Raw genomic sequence first — 19,489 nt, forward strand, 5'->3', positions numbered from 1 at the left:
AATATCAAATTGCATTCTACTGATCTACGATATATAAATAATAATTCAAAAGATAGGATACTTATGTAAGTACTTATTTTATGCGCATTAATCTACGTCGTAACTCAAATTTAATACGCATTTCCATTTTTAAGTTAAATAGGTATTGCAGACGCGCGATTTCCTGACTAATCTTTTTTCCTCCCGACAAACGCTACACTGCTGCCAGTATCAAACCATCAGCGGTGTTCAGTTGTTAAATAAACTTTTATCTGTCACGAAGAGATCGAAACATCAGCGTAACCATGGATAATTTTTTTTTCCGTAAGTATTGCAACTACATAGTACATGCACAATAGAATTCTGACATGTATAGAATGTATATATGGCAAGCTTTAAAATCATATCGAACTGCATCAATAAGACTCCCTGTCAACAAAATGCATACAAATATTAATATTACCTGCAACAAACCAGTAAAGCGGTGGATAAAACACGAGAAGCGAGGAGCACCGGAGAACCGTACCAACACGCGCCGCAGCCAACAGGATACTGACTCATTTCCACCAACAAATACACGGCACCGCCCATCCCGGATAGCTCGAGCTGGCATCATTCCCACAACCGTAAGGCTTACCACCAATTTCCAAGTTAAATATTTACCTTGATTTATCTTGCGGTTTCTATAGCATCTTGTACATTGGGGTACACTTGATCCCTTCAGAAACACTCCTGGATAAATAGTTACAATGATATATACCTCCCAATCCCTACAACTCACCTACAGGCCATTGTTAACAGTTGTCAAGGGAACCTGCTGCTGCCACGGCGACACATGTGTTTATCAACCATATCGATTGTCTTCTTTAAACACATGTTAGCTATCGTATTAAAAAAAAAAAAAACGATAGCCTCAAAATACAGACTGGATAGACATTATCTAAGTTTACTTTCGCCGTATTATTACACAACTTAAACGATTTTGACAATACATCGTCACAGTATAAGTGATATGATAACACAAATTTTGACCAATGCTTTGATCATAATACTATATACCGATTTTATACTCTGCATGCTTAAATTTGGATACAGTTTATCTCGTTACTTATCATGTCTAATTTATTATGCATGTAAGCGGAACTGCGGTCATTGTCAGTGATATGACCATCAAAAGAAATGCAAAGTTTTCTGGAGTAAAACAAATTCAGACAACTTGGTCATTTCATGCCACATCACCAACCTCTGGTTCCACAAGTGTGCAATTTCAAAAGGAAATAGCCGTCACCTGCTATCGAGACCACAAGTGTAACCATAACTAGCCCATGTGATTTCATATCTTTTAGATCTCTCTCTCTCTCTCTCTCTCTCTCTCTCTCTCTCTCTCTCTCTCTCTCTCTCTCTCTCTCTCTCTCTCTCTCTCCTGTCAAATTTATGTAAACAATGCTTTCAGGCTAGTGGAGAATTCACTTCGCAGATGTTATATATATATATATATATATATATATATATATATATATATATATATATATATATATATATATATATATATATATATATACACACACACACACACACACACACACACACACACACACACACAACATGCGCGAAAACATCCTGTTTACACAATCTTGAGAGAGAGAGAGAGAGAGAGAGAGAGAGAGAGAGAGAGAGAGAGAGAGAGAGAGAGAGAGAGAGAGAGTTAACGTACAACTGTGCACTTTCAGGCCTGTAGAAGTTAATGGATGGACTTAAAAGAAAATAATAAAATGAATAAATAAATAAATGAAAATAAATAATAAATAAATAAATAAATAAATTAATTAATTAATTAAATAAATGATTAAAAATACCTACAACTGCATGCAGAGCCGGATATCCATTTCTCATAAAACGTGGTTGCATATTTTTTTTTGCCACCATATCCATATCCATGCGGATATTTTTCAGACAGATCACAGTATTACAAAGTGCGCCATATTTGCCACACACAGACCAGAGAGAGAGAGAGAGAGAGAGAGAGAGAGAGAGAGAGAGAGAGAGAGAGAGAGAGAGAGAGAGAGAGAGAGAGAGAGAGAGAGAGAGAGAGTATATTTCAAGGATGTATATGTAACCAGGAAAGGAGTGTAAGTACAGAGAAGAACTAGGAAGGGGATAGATGTAGGAGAAAAAAAAAAAAAAAAAAAAAAAAAAAAAAAAAAAGAGGAGTTGGGGACATGAAAAGTGGAGTACTTATTATGTATTATTTCCTCTCTCCCTCTAATTCTTCTCACTCTTTACCCTTCCTATTGATATTTATTCTGTCTACCTCCTTGTATTCCCATCCTCCTCCTTCACCCTTCCTTTGCTTCCTTGCTATGAATATTTTAACTTCACTACGAACTCCCTTCCCCCTCCCCCACTGTTCCTTTTCTCATCATACCTTTCAGTTTTGTCTCAAACCTCCTTCCCTGACACCTCCCTTCCTATCTGTCCAAAATACAGGACTAGGGAGTGGTACCTTGTTCCTCCCAATCACACATTCCATAGCATTCTCTCTCTCTCTCTCTCTCTCTCTCTCTCTTCGAAGAACAATGACTTAAGCACTCCATATTTGCCTACTCCAACAAACCACACTTATTTCCATTTCCACGACATCATATTTTTTTCACTTAATTATCCTCATTTCATACTTCCAAGAATAAAAAATTGGTATTCTGGGTGTGGTTAAAATGCCTTACCCTTTGGGGATGGCTAACAATCTGTACACAGCGGAGAAACATGACACGTTGCCTTCCATGGTGAACACGAGTTACTGAGCCAGCTCCCACTGTTATTGTTTCACACAGAAAAGCATGCCAGTCACAACAAATCTGATGTTGATGCTCAAACTGGCTTGGGAAATGCATGTCTATAAATAATACTCACACCCCTCATGACCACTACACATATTACCTGAAAGATTTGAATGAAAAATTATATTTACATGTATGCACTTATTCCAACAGTGAATTTAGAGGTCTTTTCTTCATCGTGAATATCTTAAATCTCAACAGCTACAAATATCCACTACCTTGAGCCTTTATAGCAATTAAAATATCCACTACTTTGAGCCTTTATAGCAATTTATAGCAATTCAATTCAATTCAATTGTATGGTGTTTTTTATACACATTAAGTAAATCCACTTCCACAATGCACACCCCTCCTTTTTTTTTTTTTTTTTTTAAGTGCACTGCCAATTTACACAGCATCACTCAGAGTAGCCTCATCCCCTTCCTCCACTATCTCCTTCAATTTAGTTTGAGAATTTTTGTAGGAGAAACTATGCAACAATACATCCTTCTTTCACCCCTCATCACTTTGCCTTTGACCTACTCAAGAACACATTGTACATATGCTACTGTTTATAAGTGTTGTGTATATTTTTTTATAATTATTTTTTCATTTATGTGTGCAGGAGACTGGCCAATGGCACTAATAAATATTTCCTTACAAAAACATCAAAGATAACTTCAAAATATCTACAGTGTTTTACTAAGTTATCCAGAGGAGTAAATCAGGGTGGTTTAGGTCTTGCCCTGGCCAAGGGCTGGTACATTAACACTTACATAGTCTCAATAGTAGAGCAACTGTATGAGTGATGTGGTTTACTGAAATGTGGTACATACACAGACCTGCTGCATTAACTACCTCTTTGAAAGTCAGTGGATACTGGAGCAGTGGCTATGCTGCACATAGGAGGACATACTATTGATGACTAATTGCTGTCCAATAATGACATCAGCTAAGGGATCCATTATAGTGAAAAAAAAAAAAAAAAATAAAAAAATAAATTATAGTCATTTACAGGTGAGAAGGATAAACTCATTCACAACCCAGCAGGGATTCACCAAGGGAAGATCATGTCTCAGTAATTTTCTGGTTTTACCAGCAGTTTATGACACAGCTGTTGGTGACAAAATCAAGTGATATTAGCCCTATGTAAGTTCTAGGAATCACTAAACAAGGTACAGCACTAGATACTTTTCAATAAAATATAAGTTAAAGGAATGGAATGAAAAGTTTGATAATTAATGGATTATGGTACGCTTAGTTGTGGAGTGCAGAATTAAAATTCAACAGCAAAAAGGCATACTAGGAATGGATCATTCATGTCCTCTCAGTCTCATAATAAGCTTATCATCATTCATCATCAATATCAGTTACCTCTGTCTACAGCAATAGTTCCCAACTTTTTTTTTTCCTTCATGACCCTTATACTAAAATCTTAAAACTCACACAACACCCTGCTATCAGCAGCTCTATCTACATTTATTTTTCTGTGCAAGGAAAGGGAAATTGAAAAAAAAAAAAATTACTCATGAATTCTGTAGGCATTTATCAGTGAGGTAAAATTACAGCACTGGTTCAACCTTGGCATCATAAAATGAAATTAATAAATCGATGAAAATAAATTCCTCCAACCTACTTATTTGACAATGAAAATTATAAGAATGAAAATTCAAGTATTGCTTCAATATTATCTACATACATAGTTTGCAACAGTTAGCCAACCCAATTAATGAGATGCCTGGGGCTGCATCTGAGCAGCAAGCTGTGAAATTCTTGGCCAAATGTTTGCAAGAGCCAATCTCATGTTATCTCTGACGTCTGCTGTTCCTATTCTTCATTTTTACGTTGACAAGAGTTGAAAATCCTGCTTTACACAGATATATGGAAGCCAATGAAAGAAGGGCATGCAAGACTGCCATGGTGATTTCGGAGCAAGACTGATACATAGCACACTAGAAATGAGTTGCTGATTTCTCCTTGAAAAGATCACAAGCCAAAGAGTCATTCTGTAGATCCAGAGATTCATCTTGGATTTCATTTGAGATGCTGCATACATCAAGTGAAGTAAAAAAGTGTTCCTTTCTAGGGCTGCCTCTTTCTCTGTAAGCACAGTGGATCACTCAAATTCCTTTTCTAGAGATGAAAAATGTTCAGTTATTTCATCTTTTAGGAACTGATCTAGTTGGGCTTCAGACTCATCCATCACCACACAAAGTTTTTCAAACATAGCAATGTTTAACCTAATCTAACAATGAATGACTCTGGCTTGGGGTGCCAGTTTTATCTGTTAATGATGGAAAAGGGGATGGGAAGACCTGACTAGTTCCACCCTGCGACAGCTGCTAGTAAGGTCTATTTCAGCCACTCTCACAATGCCTTTCTGTGCCTTCCACTGAGAACACCAGAATTCTGTATGTGTTCTAGCATAGCTTCTTGATCCCTTGATCATGCTCTACAGTATGTGTGTTCCAAAATTTTTGTAATGGGCTCACTATTGTTCCCTTTATGTCAATTATCTAAATTCTAGAGTAATTACTGGTGTAAAGAACTTTACTGACAACACCAATTGTTCAACTAATCAAGTAGATGATGAAACAGAGAGAGAGAGAGAGAGAGAGAGAGAGAGAGAGAGAGAGAGAGAGAGAGAGAGAGAGAGAGAGAGAGAGAGAGAGAGAGAGAGAGAGAGAGAGAGAGAGAGAGAGAGAGAGAGAGAGAGAGAGAGAGAGAGAGAGAGAGAGAGAGATATTCTTCTATTGTTGGATAAAGGTTGCCAATGGGAGCAGATGGGAAATAGGATTAAGGAGGACTACCATCATATCTGATTATTTTCAAGTATGACAATCCTTTTATCTAGCTGAATTAGGTCCAATTTCATAACTCAATTAAATGCAGAATCCATTTATATGGTAAAGAAGTACATTCATGAAAGAGATGGTAGTAGGAGGAGGGCTTGAAGGAGAACTGCTTGGATTGGAAGAGGTGAAGACTCTTCTGCTATGGCCATCCCTCTTTGGGGTACACTTACAGGAAACAACACGTCAAAGGAAGATAGGACAAATAAGCTGATAGATGATACTAAATTCCAGTGATATAATAAGTTATCTTGGCAATATCTTCAGTTTTAATCTTTTCTTTAATTTTGTTGAGATCTCCTAAAATCTAGAAAATTGAATTACATGAAACCAAGGATTTACCACATATTGAAATCAGGGCCAGATTTATATGGGGGAAAATGAGACAGCTACCAGGCCCTCCCCCTGCCAAAGGTACCTCCCAAACATCCCTATCTTCCCTCCCTCTGACCCTCCCTTTGAATAACTAGATTAATTGATAAAATGACATGGAAATTCACAAAAGAGACAAGGTCACAGAATTCAGTGCTAAAGCTTAATCTATGATGAAGAACTCTTCTCATGTTGAAGGCAGTTGGAGAAACAAGCGTACAAAAACAAGAAATGCCAGACTGAAGTACCTGAAGTACTGTGCCATACTGTTGCAATAACAGTCTTTTTTAGCTGGGTAGGCCTGGCATGCAGAGGTAGTGAAGAGATCATTAGATATTGACAAAATGGTAACTTTTTAATCATAGAACATATTGCACAGTATGATCCATTTTTGATGGGACACCTTAAAGTAACTGGCAATCCTGAAAGTGGTGCATCCATTAATTTTTCTTTTTTTAAACACTCAGGAACAAGCTGCTATTTTCATGCTAACTGCTCTTCTGATCTTGCTAACTGCATGCCTCCCCTTCTCCTGTGGCCTTGCTGCACAAGACTTTCTTCTTTCTTTCACCCCTATTCTGTGCACCTCTCTAATGCAAGAGTTAACCAGTATTCTCAATCATTCATCCCTTTCTCTGGTAAACTCTGGAACTCCCTGCCTGCTCCTGTATTTCCAGCTTCCTATAACTTGAATTCCTTCAAGAGGGAGGTTTCAAGACACTTATCCTTCAATTTTTGACTATTGCATTGGACCCTTTTCTGGGAGTGGCATCTCAGTGGGCTTTTTTTTTTTATTGGATTTTTGTTGCCCTTGGCCAGTGTCCCTCTCTCTCTCTCTCTCTCTCTCTCTCTCTCTCTCTCTCTCTCTCTCTCTCTCTCTCTCTCTCTCTCTCTATATATATATATATATATATATATATATATAAAAGTGCCTACAAACAGGAAAACTGCAACCATAACAACACTATACAAAAAAGGTGGTAGCAGTGATCCTGGAAAGCATTTGGTGGGGCCCACTGATATATACAGTCAAAAGTTATTCTGATGAGTTCTGCATCACTAGGTACTTCAGAACAGAAAAAAAAGACTGGAAGCAGTGGAGATGTGGTTTTTATGTAGAATGATGAGAATTCCTTGGACTGCTAGAGCTACAAATGAAGAGGTACCAAGATGAGCAAGAACAGAAAGATTCCTTTTAAAAGATATAAAGAAGACAGCTGAACTTCTGTGGCTATATACTGAGAGCAGAGAGGATCAAAAGGAACTGCTTATTAGGAAGAGTGAAGGGAGTGAGAGTAAGAGGAAGACAGGGAGTTAGGTTTATGGATGCACTGCTGGAACGAGTAGAAGGAGGATGGAGAGCTGTGGATCTGGTCAGATTAGTAGATGACAGAGGAAAATTGAGATTCATGGTCACCTATGTCACTTGACAGGTAACCCAGTAAAGGTAATGTTAGGTTTGTGTCCGTAGGTGGTCCAGGGATGTGCAGTCCCTTTTCTTGGTCATTTTCTTTTTGAGTTTTGTTTGTGGTTCTTTTGTGAATATTTTGTGTTGCATCTACATTAGTCATTTTGCCATTTTTCTGTGAATCTCCTAATACTTCATGGTTGGATGCTGCAATGGGGACTAATGAGGGATAAAGACTATCATGGTGAAAAATCAAGGTTGGTTAAGTTAGGTTAGGTTAAGCTTTGCATTCCCCATCCAAAACCACACATTCCCTCTTGTCACTAAGCTTGTTGGAGCGGAAGGGGTTGATATTTAGCAAAAACAGTTGGAGCATTAGTTGTAAAGAAATGCCTTTGGTAATAATTTCCGAGACAGTCCAGTGACCCTCCAAGGTACATTTGGGATCCTAATTTGGGTTGTGACCATGACTTTTGGGACCACTGTTCTGGGGGATTTTTTCCAAGACTAATGTGATCCCCACTCCTGAGGATAATTGCACCGTGTGAAGCAGCTTCACTATACAGGTGCATCTCATAGTGGAGAGAGGGGTGGCCACAACCCTGTACCATGATAGCATAACTAAAAATTGTCCTGAAATCAACTATATCATGAACAAGTCTTACCTCACTTTAACTGTGAGACTTTACCCCAATGGGCCCCCAAGAGTATACTAAACTCAGCTACTAACCTTTTACACGTATACTCCAGGATATCAATGCTTATAACTTTAGTGGGATGTGCCAAGGAAACTGCTTTTAATAAGTGTTTTAAAAATCTAAAATAGATGAATGCATTGGAATTATTTTCTGGTTGAGTGGAGCTATGACATTAAACCGATAAGGTCAAGTATTTTTGTGGTAGTGTGACTGCTGGTGTATTCTAAGTTGTTATGCAATGCTTCAATAAAAAAATAAAAATAAAATAAATATAAATAAATAAATAAAATAAATAAAAAAAAGTATGTGGGTGTCTACTGATGAACAAAACGATACGTAGTTCCAGTTGGGTGGATTATGCTAAATGTAGTGCATATTATTAAACATAGTATGTATATAGATGAATAAATAATTGCGAGATTATCCATTTAAAATTGCATACATGACATATTACTGAGAGAGAGAGAGAGAGAGAGAGAGAGAGAGAGAGAGAGAGAGAGAGAGAGAGAGAGAGAGAGAGACCAGCCTCCGCAAAACTTGTAACCTATGTGTATATTGACATGTTATTTGTACCATAGGTAAACAAGTACTTCTGTAATTACAGTGGTTATGTAAACAAATACCTCGAAGTGAACATTACTCTGCTAGCAAATCGAGTAAACAAAACCCTTCTAGTTGACAATAAAACATGTTCTACAAAAAGGCAATTCAAAAGCAACATAACAGAGCGTCTGGCTAACATACAGACATTCTTACCTGTAATTCCACTGTAATGCAGTCACTATACTGTGTAGTTGATGTCCAACAGTCAACTGGTTTTTGTGACACTTCCCACAAAGTGCCATGACAGATTAAACACGCACAAGAAAAACATAACCACTTCACTTGCCTCCCATCCCGGTACAGCCAGATAGCTGTTGTTACAGCTACGGCTGACACCGTTGGGAACTTGCGACCTTGATCTTGATGGTACAGGTGGCACAGGATCACTCCTGAGCCAGGCCTTTGGATCGGCAACTCCTGTAGAAGGAGAAAAAAAAAAAAGAGAAACGAACAGCATCCTCTATCCTAATTGTTCATACACCTGGCACGCCACATTCTCTCCAGAAACTCTTTCACCGCCTCAATCATCCTTTCATTCGCCTCTCTACACCAAGGCTATGACGCATATCCATAAATAGATGTGAAATAGAAAAAAAAAAAAATAAATAAATAAATAGATAATAATAATATATAAAATAATAACAATAAATAAAACTATAAATTGATAAGCAAAAATATACGTAATGTATATGCTACTCATCACTAGTTTAGCTATAAAATACCAGCAATAATTGAAAACTGATTATTTTTACTGAAGGCATGATACAATACATTGTATCTAAATACTAAATTATCAATCGTGGGTTTAAAGAATGGGCACATTATATAGGTTTAAACCTGACAGAGGTCACGATATTTTTTTCGTGTGTGTGTGTGTGTGTGTGTGTGTGTGTGTGTGTGTGTGTGAAGTTTAAGTTCTGTTAATGGTCGAGCACGATTCTTTGATGAATTCATATTAACAGTAAACAATAGACAAGACAAAACATAGATATGTATGATGTAATTTAAACACTTTTAATAATAATTTTCTTTATTGGATGTGCTAGGCAGTACTAAAGAACAGGATGAAATAAGATTTATGCTGCCAAAAACCCTCCATCAACTGGCAAGGAATGACCATTCACCATGTCACTCTCATCTGATAACAGAAACACGATAGCATTCACTACTTCCTCCACTTCAGCAAACCTCCCCTGAGGTATTCTAGATATCATTCCAGCAGCCTTGACAGGGTCAGACCATCCTACAAGAGCCATTGGAGTCTTGACTACCGTTGGTGCGACCGCGTTAGTACGTATGCCTTTTGGTCCTAGTTCTATACCCATCGTTTTGGTCAACATTTCGACAGCACTTTTTGAAGAGCCGTACACAGTGTGGTCTTTCAAAGCACGATGTCCTGCTTGGGAAGATACATTGACTATGGTCCCTCGTAACTGTCTTGCCACAAGGTCCCCAGCCACAACTTGGGAGATATTCAGGATGGCCTTGACGTTGATGTTAAATGTTTTGTCAAAGCACTCCGGTGAAGCCTCCAGGAAAGGTGCTACCTCTGCATATGCGGCGTTATTGACCAGGAGGTGGATGGGTGTAATCTTCTTTACTGCCTCTCTTGATTCGGTCCAGTTTTCTAAATTTACAGGGATGATGTTGATACTGGGACACTCCTGCTTGAGTGATTCCAAGTTGGCGAGCGTTTTACTCAGAGCAAATACTTCAGCGCCCATTTCAGCCAATTTCAAAGCAGTGGCGCGTCCGATGCCACTCCCAGCACCTGTTACCAACGCTCGGCGACCTGCGAATTTTCCCATAGTTCTTGGTGCTATATTTTTTTCAGTAGTGATGCGACAGCAGCTTGTGAACAGCTTAGCAGGTGTATCAACTGAGCTACTCGAGATGCGTTCCTCTAAATGTCTGACCACCCGACAAGCACAAGTGATACAGAGGCTGGTGGATACAATCTCCCGGGCTCTTCTGGCCTTTCTCGCTCTTGCTCCTTCTCCCTCAGCTTCAGTTGTCCAACTTCACGTGAAATTTGGCAGTGTTTTATTTTTGCGTTTGTATGTATACCTTCTTGCATGAAAATAGTATATCCATTTGTATTGGGAATATGCTAGTTAGTATGTCGACGAATAGAGAAAGTATATTGCTTATGATTACTTAGTAAAATTTATGTACGATAATTTCGTTTTTAGCTGCCAGGCGTATGAAAGAATTCCCTCAGTTGTTGGATAGTCAGTTAACTACTTGTAAGAATAAGGTCACTTGGTCCTCAGCTGCATATTACGTAGTCCACCCATTATCCTTTTGAAATAGTAAGTATTTAATTAAAACAGAACATCTATTAGTAATAAATTATGGTTAGATTCGATTGGTTAGACATAATCACCCAGTCTAGTGTGTATTCCGCATCACGAACAGCTGTTATCTGATAAAGACATTTTACAATAGTGAACTATTGCCATCAGTTGTTGTGTAATGCTATATTTTATGAAGTGTGTGTGTGTGTGTGTGTGTGTGTGTGTGTGTGTTATAAATGTATTAATCATGATGTAAGCAAAATTCCGCTCTCCTTCAGAATATGAAACTGGACGTTTTCACTGTTGATGCATTTACCAACCGCCCTTTTTCTGGTAATCCGGCAGCCGTGATACCCCTGCTTCAGGTAAAAACACACACAGTATAATTTATGTAATCTGTACATGGATAAAATATGCGGCTTGCTAATGAATCAGGACAGTTATTGCATAACAGTTGCTAGTTTCATGGATGTCAACGTGTTCATGCCGCATCTTTGTCCTGTTTGTGATTGATCAATAAATCTTCTTCTTATTATACTACTACTACTACTTCTACTACTACTACTACTACTACTACTACTACTACTACTACTACTACTACTACTACTATTTTTATTTATTTATTTATTTTCTTTTGTGTGTGCGTATCCCTGACTATCATGAATATTCCAGCCTTGAGTTATCTCAAGTAATCTTTCCTTGACATTGGCGCATAGAGGCATCCTTGTGGTGGGCAGTTTTCGTCAAGGTCGTCAGACTTGTTACTAGGGACGAGCTGCCACGACAACAAGAAAACCGTAGTATAAATTTAAAGCAGAGAATGTTAAGAACAGTGTCGTGGCACAAACATGTACAAATATAATATCTTGATTACTTACAAAAATGGGGGAGGTCAAGAGATGTACAGATGGAAAAAAAAAGTGACAGTAGGTTATTGGTACCTCAAGCAACAACTCCCAGACATGACAAGAAATTCAGTAAAAAAGGAAAACATAATAAATATAATTGTTTTTACAGATGTTAGATGAAAAAACTCTTCAGCAAGTGGCAAGCGAGCTTAATCTCTCAGAGACCGCTTTTGTCGCCCCACTGGCAGAGGGCAAGACGTCATGGCAGGAATGCGGCCGCTTCTCTCTCCGCTGGTTTACTCCCTCTAATGAGGTTCCTCTATGCGGCCATGCCACTCTGGCCACCGCCCACGTCCTTCTCCATTGTCTCGGTCGGCAGCACACTCCTTTCGTTGATATGGTCAAAATAACTTTCCTTATGATATATAGTATTGTGATATAAGTTGGGCGCGTGGTAGCACCGCTTACATAATTATGCCTTTGAGACAGGATCAATGATTTATGCAGATAATTCCAACACTCGGCTGGAGTTTGAGACTAAAAGCGGGACACTGGTGGCAAAACGGGATGACCACTGCATCATCCTAGACTTTCCTGCTAATCCACCTGAGACACTTACCCCAGCCGAGGAGGCCCAGCTGGCCAAACTCGTGAAGGTAGCAAGCGGTGGTTTACTGGTGTCTCAGATACTTATCTCACGAACTACCATGAAACTTCTTGTCTGTCTTCACCGATCCTGCACTAGGTGCGTGCCAGTCACAGAAAACAAAGGCATTATCTACTTTTTATAGCCGGAATAATTCACGTATTCAGCCGACGATAGTAACTCCAGATTGCTTTATCATTCAGGCAACAACTTGAAGCCCTCCAACTAGACACCGGAGATCTGTTGAGGCAGCATGATGGGTCGCTGGTGAAGGGCGTTATCCTTACATTGGGAGGTGAACACAATGGAGACCCTCAGCCAAGAGCAGAGTGTCACTGTTATTCGCGTTATTACGCCCCTTGGAATGGAATACCTGAGGATCCCGTCACAGGTTAGCTGTAAAATTAAATACACACACACACACACACACACACACACACACACACACACATATATATATATATATATATATATATATATATATATATATATATATATATATATATATATATATATATATATATATATATATATATATATATATATATATATATATATATATATATATATATATATATATATATATATATATATATATATATATATATATATATATATATATATATATATATATATATATATATATATATACATAGAGAGAGAGAGAGAGAGAGAGAGAGAGAGAGAGAGAGAGAGAGAGAGAGAGAGAGAGAGAGAGAGAGAGAGAGAGAGAGAGAGAGACGTTTAAAGAATCGTTGATGAAACTTTTGGCAAGTTGCGACTTATTTTTTGTTATTTTAAGATGTAGCTCATAATTTGATGAATGTAATTTTTTTTTAGGTTCAGCTCATACCGTTCTGGGGCCTTACTGGGCTGAGCAGCTTGGATGCACTGTATTAAAATGTAAGTGAAATTTTGATTTCTACGTGATCGAATCATTGTAAAACAAATTCCAAAATTGATCTTGCTTGTTTCAGTTTGTCATGTGTTACTTGTTTTTCTTGGCACAGGTAAGCAAGTGTCTCCGAGAGGCGGTGACATGACAGTCACCGTGAGGGGCGACGGCCGCGTGGATTTGGCGGGCGAGTCCACCACCGTGCTTCAGGGACACATTACGATGTAAGGCTGGACATTTGTGCTTTCTTGAAGATGTAATGGCACAGTTAAAGAGATGAATCTCTATTTGTACGTGCAAATCCGTAGGAGCAAGTAATATATATATATATATATATATATATATATATATATATATATATATATATATATATATATATATATATATATATATATATATATATATATATATATATATATATATATACACGGATCATACACTGAGTAAACACAGCGAGTCATTGATGTAACAGTTTATTATTGAAAAATACAGCCCACAGCATCAATTGCATTAATAAAGGTTCATAGCTAAGATTGAGCTTAATGACTGCTACCCGTTGTCGCAGAAGTGAACCCTGAAGAACCAAAGAAAGGAAAAAACTAGTCGATGATGGTTCCTTATGATATTGTTGTTGTTGTTGTTGTTGTTATACAGGCTTGTTCTTGTTCTTGTACTTTTTCTTCTTGTTCTTGTTCTTCTTTTCATTATCATTACTATTAACATCATCATCATCATCATTATCATCATCATAATCATCATCATCATCAACACCATTACTACTACTGCAACTAGCATCATAACCAAAAAATAGCATAATACATGACAATGGCACTTAATATATTTCGAGACATGCGCGTACTGCTGCTGCATGGCATTCTTAGGATGACAGAGTTCTAAAAGTGTCCTGTTAGTGTGTTGAAGGGTTCATTGCTTAGCAGACATTGGGAATAAGGCTCAAGTTTAAGGAAAAAAGCTGTCAGTGTCACTTAATGCCGTAAGATAATAAATTAAACATTAAATATATATACAATTATGTATGTAGCAATAATTATTGCTGCAAGCTTAGAAAAAAAAACACTCTTAAAAATTAAACTAACACTGTGAGCATTGAGTGTGGTGTAAAGACATGAATCTAATGCATTACGTTAAAGTTAACCGGAAGTATAAATTATAGTCTCGGAAATTAGATTTACATCCCTGCCATGATAGTCCCGCAAAAAGAAGTGTATATATATTTTTCAACGATTGGGAAAGTCTCGTGCAGAAATCTTAGATTGAATGCGATATGATATCAAGAACGGAGGTGGGGCAAGTATGGTAGATAGAACCACAATCTCCGTAAGTGCGTCCGTAGTGCTCAGCCAGCATGTAGTCGTCGTATTCCACATCATTGCTGGGACTCTTGGAAGCCCTGCGGGAGAGAGAGGCAAGGACTGATTGGAAACGTTGCAGGCGTACATAGAGAGTAGTTGAACATTGTGACCATACTTTTAAAACATATAAATCGTGAACTCTTATAAATCTTTAAGCAGACTATATCAGTTTGATATGAAGCATTGTGATAATATTTCTTACAAGGACTATGATACAAGACTAGCGAAAATCTGTTGATGAAATTTAGGAAATTGTTTTAAACTGACATCTTGGGGGATTTTATTGTCTAAAAAAATGTTCGAATAAGAACACCTGACCAATTCCGAAAGAACGTGATTTTAGAAACACTTATTTCCTCCTCCTCCTCCTTTTTCATTCTACTTCTGCTACTACTACTACTACTACTACTACTACTACTACTACTACTACTACTACTACTACTACTACTACTACCACTACCACTCTCACTACTACTACTACTACTACTACTACTACTACTAGTAGTAGTAGTAGTAGTAGTAGTAGTAGTGGCTGCATTAGTAATGCAGCCACCACCACAATTAGCTACTACTTACGAGAGGACAAGGTTAATGACTTCTCCGTACAGGTCGTGCTCGAAGGGCGACTCTGCTATTTCACACAGGGTCCTGAGGGTACACGCTCGTCCATTGTACCCAAAACTGGAAGAAAGTCAAGTTAATAATAAGTGTTTATTATCGTCCTTGCATGTGCTCTTCTCCGTTTGTGCTAAACAACCATCTGAGCACAACTCCCGGTCAAAGCACGGTTACCGACATATAAAGATAATGCACTATATTTTCTAGTGATAATCAGATGAACCAGGAATCAGATCACCTTTAGGTTCATTGTGTTGGTCGATTTTTCATACATACTCCTTCAGGAGCTCGATCCCTGTAAGCTTTATAAAATTCAAAGATAGTATTGTATTTTCAACCAGCATCACTAAAAACATAAATTTTCTAACTTATCAAGAAGGGATTCCATGTTAGAATATAGGAAGGCTCTCTCGTCGGCAGCAGAATTTGTATAGCTCCTGCCTATTGAAAAGTATTCCTCCGGCAGCTTGAAGACGAAGGCAGTGACGAGTACTATTAGGTTCAGACCTATTGTTCCCGTCACCGGCAACTTCAGCTTGAAGGCAGCCTGGAAGAACAAGGAAAATACGAGTATATTCAAGTGAAGGATGTATGTTCTTGTACCGGAAATGCATCGAACTTCTTAGAGTTTTATGGCTGATATGTTTGAGTAAACATAAGCTGACTTTGAGATATGGGGTAAGAGGAACTTGTGGCAGAAACTTATTTTCATATCGTCAATTGCTGTAAAACTAAGTGCTGGGTAAGGCACAGAGATCTCATAAAACTGATAAGCTGAACAGTCATTAAAGTATTATTTCATGTAATACTTGATCTAATTTGATTCAATTTGATATAGACTTACCTTTATGGACAAATAAAAATAAAAGACCTTGAAGACCTTGAAGACCTAAGTGTCAGAGAGATAACTTCGAAGAAAGTCTTACCTCGAGTGTACTGGAAGGAGGGAAGGGAACAAAACGGCGGACTCTTGATCTTGCTACTTCGTTACCGGCATCCATGGTCTGCAGCCACGTTTGGTCCTCCTTCATTCCTGCAAGCGTCGACAGTGAGTGATGGTAATTGTTACCTACATTTTAGGCCTTTTTTTTTTATGATCCTGCCATATATCTTGTGATAATGTTCACTTCGAATAGTGCAGTATTCAGTACTGTTACAATGCTAGTCATTTCAGTCATTTCAGCCGTTTTCAATATGGAAATTAAGTAATTAAAATATTGTTTGATTGTAACTTTCATAATTCGAACACAGTTAGTCTACCTTCGTCGATTTGTTAAGATAATCGAGATTGATGCAATAGTTACACGTTTATCCATTAGCTAAGAGTTTAAGGTGTGCAAGGTTCTAAGCCGGTGGAAATGTGCAGACTGCGTGAAATCTATTACAATGATGTTCCATATTAATTTAAATTAACCGTTTACCAACATCATTTTGCGTCTAGATACTTGTATCTATAATTTGACAGTAATGTAATAGACTTTACATAGTGTGTGGGGACACTGCGGGTGCGGGGCTTTAGGATATGACCCACTCGGTTATCCCTTAAATTCGCGGCTGATATGCAAACCCCCGCGTCTTGTATTCGGGAGATTTCTGTTTTAGTTTCATGAACTTGAAGTATTATACATCCATCGCAGCCTGCTTCCTAACTCAGTTCATCACAGATGTTATAAATGTATTCTTCACAACTCTTGTTGATTTTGTAGTTCATAGCATATACTGTAATAACGACTGTCAGCTGCAAAGCTCGTTATAACCAAAGTGTAGCACACATCTTTTCTTATTTTTGACAGATTTTCCAATCCAAATAGATATTTATCTTGAATGCTAATGTACCAGCAGCTGAACTTTAACTAAAGTCACTTCTCTCCATTGTGTAAAATTAACTATCAGGAAAGTTTTCTTATTTAAGACATTTTCTTCTAGTCTGGCAGGTCTTCCTCTTATGAGAGAAAAAAAAATAAAAATACATATATATATATATATATATATATATATATATATATATATATATATATATATATATATATATATATATATATATATATATATATATATATATATATATCAGGACTAAACGTAGTTGCGCAAAACACCATTTTCACTAAACCATCAAGTTGGAGATTGCACCTTTACCTTGATTTCGCACCATGCGTCGATTGTATAATGGAACTGACACGTACTTAAATCGTAAATATCTTGCCACGAATCAGAACAGAACAACAAGAAGAACAAGAAGACTACTTGACGCTGATTTAAAGAACCTTCAAACATCATAGTCCCGTAGCTCTCCTCTGCGGTGGCCAGGGCAGCAGCAGGACGGACCAGAAGTAGTGTGGCCAGCAGGGCGAGGATGGTTGCTATCCCTCCACTTGCCAGGGACTTGATGGTTCTATTAGACTTCGCTGACTTCATCATCTTGACTCCTTATAGAACAACGTTAATAAACTTTTTATTTTACGGTGATCTTGGTTGTTTGCAAAATTTTCAATTTTGCGTAAAGAAGCAGCCCGAGAACTGATTCGGGAAGAGCAGACACCCAAACCTTTCCTCACACTAACAGGTACAATACTGCATCGGCAGCCATTCTCCCTTGAGTTTATAAAGACGGCAGGTAGGTTGGTGGAGCGATTATCTCAAACAATATGAGACGTCACCGCCTGACCGCGATGTTTACTGGCCAGTCCCCTTCCACAGCCGCTATTCTAATGACGCCAAGGGACGACTCACTGTAAGCTAATTGATCTTCTCTCTCAACGGGAAGTTCATATATTTCCATTCATTCAGCAGTGTTACAGTTTAGAAAGTGGCATAAGACAAGATGACATGATAGTGAAAACGTCGATGTGTGCTAATATTTAGTGAACTAATATTTTCAAGAATTGTTTTGTTATCTCAATAGCATTAACGCAGCATTGTCGAAGAGAATTTGTTGCATAAAATATACTTCTTGAAAATCCAGATAAATTAATTAAAATATTGATTATTTAATTCATCCACTTGAAATTTAATTCAGAAAAAAAATTATGACGCAAGTTTTTAAAGGATACATAATTCTGTTATGTTTGTATTTGATAAAAAAAAGGTAAATAATTAAGAAGTGCTTTTATACTATAATTCTATAGTGTCTTAGAACTGCAGTAGACGCAATTCGGAGGGTAAAGAGAAAAGCGTAGAAAGCAGAACAGTCTAGAAATAATTGACATACTTCCGTAAAGGTTCTGCTGTAATCAATCTTGCAAACTAAGAATTTTGGTGATAAAATCATGCTTAATTTAGGCATGTGCCACATTTTAAAATTCTTTTCATGGTTTTCCATTCCCATGAAAGATGTCATAAGCCACACTGTTCAGCATACTGACTTTATAAGATGTCTTGCAAGGCTGGATAACACCACCATCTACCTCCTTAATGAAACAGAAAAGACACTTTCTTCTAAGTACGAGTATCATTGTATCTTAACCTTTGATGGTCAGAATTTCTTTCGTTCGTTCCATCCCCGAAATAGAGCATGGCTTTTGTAAATAGTTGTGACCGATTACTGGATGTTTTATTCACTGATGAAATTTTCATCCATACTTACCGTCATATCCACCCTTTAAATCGTAATAACTCAAATAAATTCTGGGCAGTTGACATTAAATTCTCGTATCAGATCTCTGATGAACTTACAACGAATGAGACACAAAGAAAGACATTATTGCTTTCTGTTCCTTAAAGTCACTGTTCCAGCATCAGTCACTTCAAACTATTATACTACTATCGGAGGGAGATATTACAAACTCATAACGCAGTTATAGACATTAGATTATAAATGACAGAAAATTACGATTTTTTCCTTCCACTGTACAAGGAAATAAATCCACATGAGAGTTGGGTGAGTGAGGCAGTGAGTGATGGGTCACAGTGGGTCTCGGTCTGTTAAATATGGTGCGACGTATTTTTTTCTTGGATGGGTCGTAGAAACAAAGCAGATTTGAGACTGAAAAGGTTTTTATTACTGACATAGACTGTGAGGAATCTGAAGCTCAAAAAGACGTTTATGATTGCTAAAGGGACTACCAAAACTTTCCATAATCAAACA

The 19,489-nt window shown here is 37.7% G+C and overlaps 4 protein-coding genes across 15 annotated transcripts in view; 1 reads left to right on the forward strand and 3 right to left on the reverse strand.

The window, feature by feature from the left end:
- Positions 1–9,060, reverse strand: part of LOC135101873 (leukocyte elastase inhibitor-like) — a 47,845-nt gene extending 38,785 nt beyond the window's left edge. For 5 of the 11 annotated variants that reach the window (XM_064006176.1, XM_064006168.1, XM_064006169.1 and 2 more), the window contains exon 1: positions 443–599. In XM_064006176.1, coding sequence (XP_063862246.1) covers positions 443–570 — 128 coding nt within the window. In that variant the 5' untranslated portion in view covers positions 571–599. Of the gene's footprint in view, positions 1–442; positions 600–760; positions 787–8,881 lie in introns of those variants that run through there. The other 6 variants (XM_064006172.1, XM_064006173.1, XM_064006174.1 and 3 more) reach the window with 3 other exon arrangements.
- Positions 475–13,945, forward strand: LOC135101874 (phenazine biosynthesis-like domain-containing protein). Of its 2 annotated transcripts, none has more exons than XM_064006181.1 (7): positions 475–605; positions 11,304–11,390; positions 12,043–12,244; positions 12,381–12,618; positions 12,723–12,910; positions 13,360–13,422; positions 13,530–13,945. In XM_064006181.1, exons 2-7 carry the CDS (start codon positions 11,307–11,309, stop codon positions 13,640–13,642), a joined length of 888 nt encoding a protein of 295 aa, XP_063862251.1. In that variant the 5' UTR covers positions 475–605; positions 11,304–11,306; the 3' UTR covers positions 13,643–13,945. The 2 variants fall into 2 exon arrangements, with proteins under 2 accessions (XP_063862251.1, XP_063862250.1); XM_064006180.1 differs by lacking the exon at positions 475–605 and adding an exon at positions 10,905–11,040.
- LOC135101877 (L-xylulose reductase-like) lies at positions 9,741–10,730 on the reverse strand. The gene has a single exon (XM_064006183.1). The coding sequence runs from the start codon at positions 10,534–10,536 to the stop codon at positions 9,805–9,807; it is 732 nt and encodes a 243-aa protein (XP_063862253.1). The 5' UTR covers positions 10,537–10,730; the 3' UTR covers positions 9,741–9,804.
- Positions 13,872–18,009, reverse strand: LOC135101878 (uncharacterized). Its single transcript, XM_064006184.1, has 5 exons — positions 17,670–18,009; positions 16,332–16,438; positions 15,774–15,952; positions 15,364–15,468; positions 13,872–14,825 (listed from the first exon to the last, which is right to left on the reverse strand). The coding sequence occupies exons 1-5, from the start codon at positions 17,821–17,823 to the stop codon at positions 14,684–14,686; spliced, it is 687 nt and encodes a 228-aa protein (XP_063862254.1). The 5' UTR covers positions 17,824–18,009; the 3' UTR covers positions 13,872–14,683.
- Between the last annotated feature and the right edge of the window lie 1,480 nt (positions 18,010–19,489).

The sequence above is a fragment of the Scylla paramamosain genome, chromosome 7, assembly GCF_035594125.1.
Source record: "Scylla paramamosain isolate STU-SP2022 chromosome 7, ASM3559412v1, whole genome shotgun sequence".
Classification (NCBI taxonomy): domain Eukaryota; kingdom Metazoa; phylum Arthropoda; class Malacostraca; order Decapoda; family Portunidae; genus Scylla; species Scylla paramamosain.

Bases quoted from the DNA above. Each gene is read 5' to 3' on its own strand.
- LOC135101878 (XM_064006184.1), bottom strand. From the start codon at position 17,823: ATGATGAAGTCAGCGAAGTCTAATAGAACCATCAAGTCCCTGGCAAGT. The intron at 15,953-16,331 runs GTAAGACTTTCT...TTGTTCTTCCAG, and splicing joins CTCCTTCCAGTACACTCGAG to GCTGCCTTCAAGCTGAAGTT. The intron at 14,826-15,363 runs GTAAGTAGTAGC...TCTCTCCCGCAG, and splicing joins GTCATTAACCTTGTCCTCTC to GGCTTCCAAGAGTCCCAGCA.
- LOC135101877 (XM_064006183.1), bottom strand. From the start codon at position 10,536: ATGGGAAAATTCGCAGGTCGCCGAGCGTTGGTAACAGGTGCTGGGAGT.
- LOC135101874 (XM_064006181.1), top strand. From the start codon at position 11,307: ATGAAACTGGACGTTTTCACTGTTGATGCATTTACCAACCGCCCTTTT. The intron at 12,619-12,722 runs GTGCGTGCCAGT...TTTATCATTCAG, and splicing joins CTTCACCGATCCTGCACTAG to GCAACAACTTGAAGCCCTCC. The intron at 13,423-13,529 runs GTAAGTGAAATT...TTCTTGGCACAG, and splicing joins TGGATGCACTGTATTAAAAT to GTAAGCAAGTGTCTCCGAGA.